This window comes from Colias eurytheme, chromosome 30 (genome assembly GCF_061535395.1).
Source record: "Colias eurytheme isolate Ceu_HAF_F1 chromosome 30, ilColEury1 Martin Lab GWU primary, whole genome shotgun sequence".
NCBI lineage: Eukaryota > Metazoa > Arthropoda > Insecta > Lepidoptera > Pieridae > Colias > Colias eurytheme.
In genome coordinates this window covers 4794002-4801178 of record NC_143009.1, presented here as the reverse complement: position 1 = coordinate 4801178, position 7177 = coordinate 4794002, and the positions used below count along the sequence as shown (strand labels likewise).

At 31.4% G+C, this 7177-nt stretch overlaps 1 protein-coding gene across 1 annotated transcript; it reads left to right on the top strand.

The window, feature by feature from the left end:
* The first annotated feature begins 884 nt into the window (after positions 1 to 884).
* On the top strand, positions 885 to 6485 carry LOC149895819 (uncharacterized). The gene is made up of 7 exons (XM_090118679.1): positions 885 to 1177; positions 2020 to 2209; positions 2988 to 3120; positions 3646 to 3748; positions 4147 to 4263; positions 5105 to 5224; positions 5893 to 6485. The coding sequence occupies exons 1-7, from the start codon at positions 1003 to 1005 to the stop codon at positions 6021 to 6023; spliced, it is 969 nt and encodes a 322-aa protein (XP_089974805.1). The 5' UTR covers positions 885 to 1002; the 3' UTR covers positions 6024 to 6485.
* The last annotated feature ends 692 nt before the right edge of the window (positions 6486 to 7177 follow it).

The following is a 7177-nucleotide window of genomic DNA, read 5'->3' as shown; positions in this document are numbered from 1 at the left end:
GCGTAAGAGAAAAAAAAAAGACTCGATTAGTAAAGTATTTCGGTCGCTATCGTGTTAACAAGAAAATCCTCCGCACATACAGACACACGGACGTCCAAGACAGAACTTTTTTAAACTGTTTTTTAACTAGTTTAAATAACAAAAATGACATCAAAAATATCATGAATGTTAAAAATAGTGTTTTTTCTTAATATGTGTGTGTATGTATTATCTTACAAGTGCAATGTATGATACATAAAGACATTTTAAGTTTGAAAAATCAGATGTTTTGCGCGAAGTGACAGTAGTACCCACCTCAACGCTTCGCTTATGAGGCGTGCAAAATAAATACACATATCTACCTACACTAATATTATAAAGAGGAAAACTTTGTTTGTTTGTTTGATTGTAATGAATAGGCTCATAAACTACTGGACCGATTTTAAAAATTCTTTCACCATTCGAAAGCTACATTATCCACGAGTAATATAGGCTATATATTATCACGCTAAGACCAACAGAAGCGGAGGCACGCGGGTGAAACCGCGCGGCACAGCTAGTTGCAAATATAATGCGAAAAAACAATTTTTGCGAGCAGTTGAAGTTGCGAGGTTCAGCCAAATGATTACTACTACATGAAATGCGTCTTTATTTTACATATTTAAATATTAAATTATATAAATAAAAATATTACTTTACCCTCGCCAAAACACTTGTATCCTGTAAAATAAATATAGATTTTTGACTTTGACAATTGACGCAATGCAGATGCGCATTGCGCAGCGCGGTATTTCAAAATATTTCCGTATCGTGATATCAATAATTATCAATAATATTCCATTTTGAATTAATAATAAATAAATCCTTCCAAAAACATACGTAAACAGATCTTCCTATAAACTTCCCTGTTCAAATAACTATTTAACCGTAAACTATTTGTCATTTAAACTGAATACAATAAAAGAAAGTTACGTATTCGTATTGAATTTTTAAATGCATTTTATGTGACTAAAATTCATAAAAATGGAAGGTCCTAGTGAAAAATTAGTTGTTTACAAACAGGAGAATCGGTATACAAGTAATAGAAGTGCCTATAAAGTGGATTTGTGGTGTGAATTCCAAAAAAGATGGATGGTTCTCGGTGTTTTGATTGCAGTCGCGCTGGCGGTTTTGGCGCCAAAATACGGGGCGATTGGAGGCAATACAGCATGCACATTTCACTTAGCACGCATAGCACTTTCAGCCATGTAATTATCATTTTTTCTAGACTTAGATACTACTTCCAAACAATACTTTATTCAAAACCAAATAATCATAATAAGAATTTAATTGAAGCTTAGTTTTTTAAGATCTATGCCATTACATATTATCTACCATTGCTTGATTCTAGTTTTCATTAAATATTAAATATCTTTTAAATACTAATAATTTTAATAATATTTCAACTTGAATCTGGTAAGCTTTCTATCCTCTTATCTACAATAATATATTTAGTAAGTATAACATACAGTAGGTAGGGAATTCATTTATTTCAATGATGATAAAATCATAAATTAAAACGATACAAATTTTGCATACAAAAAGCAATTTTAAAATATTATCAAGATAGTATGAAGCTAGCCTAGTTAACGGGAACAATAATATTTCTATTAATAATGTTTCATTATTAAAAAATAAAAACACTGAATGCATGAATTTGCAATTTCTGCACATTTTATTTATTATAACAAACATTTTAAATGAGTCCTCTATATTTTATACAAATTTTTCCAATCTACTTTTAAAATATCATAATTTAAGTCATCCTATCATAATGTATTGAATACTAGCTCACCGCCTGCGGCTTCGCCCGCACTTAAACCTTGTAAATTATATTCTAAAACCTTCCTCTTGAATCACTCTATCTATTAAAAAAAACCGCATCAAAATCCGTTGCATAGTTTGAAAGATTTAAGTATACAAAGGGACATAGGGACAGAGAAAGTGACTTTGTTTTATACTATGTAGTGATGATAACAAGTAATTATTTCCACTAAACAGGACCGCTCCAACATCTCTCACCCCTCCCGCTAAGTTTCGTATACTTCACGGCAGGCCGGGGTAAATCACACCCGGCCCGACCTCGGTTGTACCTGCTCACAGCGTTCCACGCGAACATAGCGGCGGTGGTGCTGTGCGCAATGACCGTCAATGCTTTGTCGCTGGCCGTGGATAGGCGGGTTATGGAGGGGTACGGTGTTCAAATAAATAAAAATATAAAAAATGATTTTTGTTTTATAGTAGTAACTAGTGCGCTGTTATGTGTTTTAAGTTTTTTGGCTGTGTGGATATATGATTAACCATTTGGTAGGGTGTGCAAAAAAGAGTTTATTCAACTGCCATAGTGTACGTTTAGAAATAAAAGGCTTCTTAACGGGTTTTAAACGTGATTTATATTGATATATATACTTAACGGGTTTTAAACGTGATTTATATTGATATATATACTTCACGGCAGGCCGGGGTAAATCACACCCGGCCCGACCTCGCTTGTACGGTGCTCACAGGTTATTTTTGGTTGTTTTTTTTTGTGGTAGTAGATTTTGGATTGTAGGTGATTGGAAGAATGAAGGATTTGGCATTTGGTAGGGTGTGCAAAATAGCTTTTCAAGTTTGTGTTATGGTGTGCAAATAAAGTGTGCTAATTATGTATTCTGGGTTGTTTTGTTACAATACTTTTTGATTAGAATAGGGTTATTATTCAACTTTATACCTACTGACCTACATCTACTTTCAAAATTTGTTATTTACTATTGGTAGTTGTGGCGGTACGATGTGCAAATAAAGACTTTTATGTGTGTTTTCAATTTGTTTTATTGTGTTGTATTCTGATTTTGGGTGTATGAATGAATAATTGGTTTGTTTGCAAAGACGTTTTGCCTTTTTATTACATGTTTTATGATTACAAAGTAATGCATAAATATCTTTATTCTTATACATTGTTTCTTTAACTCATTTAATTATTTCAGAGCAATATTAGCAAGCGCAAGTGGACCATGTTCCTGGCTGTCATTAGCGTTATATTCTAAAGTGACGCCATATTTAGCCATTTGCAATTATATCGTATCGCTGCTGACGGTACCTCTGTTCCATTTATTGTTGGTAAGTTAATTTTGCTTCTGTAAGTATTATGTTGGTAAGTTATAATTGTTTCTGTATTGTGTTGGTAAGTTATTGTTGCTTCTGTATTGTGTTGGTAAGTTATTGAAGTGAAACTTCTTTATCGGGGTTGGAAAAAAATTTTGTGTAACATTTTTCCGTTACGCGCCATCTTGTTTTTATCCCTACCACGCGTGATTGACGTATTTCTGTAAAGTTGCATATACTAAATTATTTTTTGAAAAATAAGGTCATAAAGAAGTTTGACTTCTTACGTGTGTACACTAGTACACGCACACATTTATTTTTTTTTGCTTCTGTATTGTGTTGGTAGTTAAGATATTTTTGAAATTTATTCCTAAGTTACTTTTGCTTTTAAATAATTGTTGCTTCTATGTTTGGAGAGGTAATTAAAATCATATTTTCATCGATCATAAAAAAAAATATTTTAGAAACAGTTCTTTACCGGAAAAATCAATGAAAAATTACATTTAATATCAATCAATCAATCAATCGATTTTCTTTCAGTGCGGTAAACCACCACTGCCATCATTGGAGGAATTAAAGTGGGTGGTGATGACGTCATTGCTACCATTTTTAATTGGTACATGCGCTACCAAAGAGGAGACAGGTAATTATGTAGTTAATTGGTAGTAAGTAGATTTAAGTAGTATATATGCAGTAGTTTTTAGTAGTATAGTTGATTTTAGAATTTCAGTGAAAATAGAATTTCTGTAGTATTTAAAATAAAATGAATTGAACTTAAAATCGAAAAATGTAGACTTTCTTTGTTATTGTATGTATGTATCAGTATATAGTAGTATATTTTGTTTTATAATAATAAAAAATAGAAAAAAAGCTGGATTTTAGCGCCAAAATATAAAATCATGTACCTATATCAAGTGGCAAATTATATTTACTTAATAAAAAAAAAAATGATTATTGGAACTTTAAAATGAAGTACTTTAAAATAACAAACACACTATATTTTTTCTTTAATAACACCTGTTTGTATGTCTGTCCGTACAGTGTCTGTATGGAGCAAGTTCTCAGCCCTAATGCTGGTCTATTTAGAATGCTGTTGTCTTCTTGTGGAAGCTGAGGGTGTTTTATATGTGTCCGATGTCGTCACGACACTTGTTCTGGGTGAGTCGTCTTGGGTAAAATTTTTGTAAAATAAAAAAGAGTCAGAAGTGAAACTTCTTTGGCAAGATTCAAAGATACCAAAATAGTCGCCTTAGTCCATGACGTGACGGTATTGGCATGATGCAACCATGATATTGGTACATCGAAAAAGCTTTTTTTGATAAGTACTTCTAACATGATATTTTCTTTAGTTTTAACTCAAAAAATCTCTCAAAAATCACTTCATTATACATAACAGGGAAGAAAATCTTCAAATTCTAATTCTAATTCAAATTCAAATGATTTATTGTGATTGTGATTGTGATTGATGGTGACCGGTCATCTTTACTTGTATTGTGTTTGTCACTATTTACCTCGAAAACTACTAGAAAGATTTTTTACCATTAATTTTTTACCGAGAAATGTAGAGCTATGTATATTTTTAACATCATGTGGCCGAAGAGTGCTTTTATATTATAAAAAAAAATATATTATGTAGGTACTTTAATGTTATCTAGAGGTAGATTCTGGATAAGTTCCAATAATATTCCATAGATACTGCTCTCCGAATCGGTGGTAAATGTTAAAAATATGTAATGACGATTCAAAAGTGCTTCTAGAGGAAGTCTTATTGAATAAATAAATGTTTGAGTTTGAGTAAGGGCCGATTTTTCAATGCTTGGATAAAACTTATTCGTCGAATAATGTATAAAACTACCATTTTAAAATCTATTCTAATTTCCCGTAGGTATTTGACAGTTTACGTGACATTTTAATATTATCGTGTAATACTTTATTGGACGGATAAGTTTTATCCAAGCATTGAAAAATCGGCCCTTAAAATAATTGTTTTTCCTTGCAGTAATCAGTTGGCTCATAACAGTGGCTGCGTCTAGTTTTCTCTACTCAAAATGTAGAATTTTGGATTCGGCTGAAGCTCAATTATTATTATTAGTTTCTGTGCCTAAGTCTACGCAAATTGGTGAGTTTTAGTATAAATTTATTATAAACTAGCGGTCCGCCCCGGCTTGGCCTGTGGTACATATTTCGCAATAAAAGGTAGCCTATTTTCTTTCTCAGGGTCTAAAGATTGTCTGTGCCAAATTTCATCAAAATCGGTCCAGTAGTTTATGCGTGAAAACCATACATACATACAAACCTTTCCTCTTTATAATATTAGTATAGATAGATTATATTCTATTAATGTAATAATATTCTTGTTTACGAGTTTATTTCTGACTAGCTGCTCCGCGCGGTTTCACCCGCGTGGCTCCGCTCCTGTTGGTCTTAGCGTGATGATGTAATATACCCTATAGCCTTCCTCGATAAATGAGCTATCTAACACTGAAAGAATTTTTCAAATCGGACCAGTAGTTCCCGAGATTAGCGCGTTCAAACAAACAAACTCTTCAGCTTTTTATTAGTATAGATTTTTACACTATGTAACACTACCAAAGTAGGTATATTATAAGAATAAAGTTACCCATAATATAATTAAAATATTTTTTGACTTTTTATGATTAAATGTTGTTATTGATTGTTTTTTAATTATAATTAAAGCAGATTGTTTTATTTTATTTCATACATTACTACTTTTGTTTCATAATAAAATTTATGACCCATTTTAATAAGTTAAATTTTTTTTTCCAGATTGGGTAACATCAACATGTCCAAAATTGGGACTTTATCGTCTACCCGCAGTTTTCCTCGCGCCGACACAGGCTTTACTACTTTCTACTATATCTTATGAAAGTAGCATCACCAAAAGCCTACCCACTTAAAAATATAAAATTTTAACTTCTACCGTCCTTTTGAAACCCATCGAAATCGGTTCAGCCGTTCCTGATATGGCGATAGCTTCTTAGTTCTTTATAGTTAGATATAGTTCAATAAAAACTGCCTTACAACGTCTTAGATTTTAAATGCGTAATAGATTTTAGAGAAATAAATAGATCGAAAATAAATCTATTCTAAAAGTATATAATAATGTATAAATATATAAAATGTATATAATTTATTAGGTTTTAGACGAAGCGGGCGAAGCCGCAGGCGGTAAGCTAGCTATAAAACATTTCGACGACCTTTTAATAGGCGAGTGTGAGTCTGGTTTTTATTCTATCCTAAAAAAAGACCAAAACTGAGGCCTTATAAGCACTAATTTATTAAATAGCTCAATTAGATTATTTTAGAATATAGAAAATAGACGACCAATCTAGGAGAAATAAAATACAATATATATTATTAAGTTTAATCCAGTCAAATATGCTATTTTTCTTCCATTTTTATGTACTAGTCATGGTTTTAGCTAAAAAGTCCATAAATTTTGGTCTAACATAGAAATTATAATTTAAATACAGGCAGCAATATAGGTTGTAAAACACAATTATTGTATATTTTAATTTGAAAGCGTCTAAAAACGATTTTATGAGTGTATAATAATTACGAATAAAAGTTATCCTATGGGCGTATTCAGAAAGAAAGCTTGAAACTTATAAACGCTGATCGGCGCCGACAAGTTTGTTGAAACTTGTTGGAACTTGTCGGCGCCGATCAGCGCTTATAAGCGCATGTTCATATATTTTCCTGCGCGGGTTACCAGTTACTTATAATTTTAATTATAAGTTTCAAGCTTTCTTTCTGAATACGCCCTATTTTGTGTGTGTACTACCACAGACTAATAATAATATACTACGTATACAAGTACTACTTTTTAATGTATAATTATAGGTATGTAAAATTTTATTTATCAGTAAAATCTCATTAATTTTTTGTTTCATGTTTTTTCATTTTTTTTATGTACCTATGTAATGTAAGAAGGAATTACAGTCTCAATTTTATTAGATAGATTACTATTACTTGTATTAACTTAGACAAGAAATAATAAATTTGTTTTTAAATATGACTTTCGTTTTATTTGTAATCAGCCCCAAAATAT

Bases quoted from the DNA above. Each gene is read 5' to 3' on its own strand.
- LOC149895819 (XM_090118679.1), top strand. From the start codon at position 1,003: ATGGAAGGTCCTAGTGAAAAATTAGTTGTTTACAAACAGGAGAATCGG. The intron at 3,121-3,645 runs GTAAGTTAATTT...ATTTTCTTTCAG, and splicing joins CTCTGTTCCATTTATTGTTG to TGCGGTAAACCACCACTGCC. The intron at 4,264-5,104 runs GTGAGTCGTCTT...TTTTCCTTGCAG, and splicing joins CGTCACGACACTTGTTCTGG to TAATCAGTTGGCTCATAACA.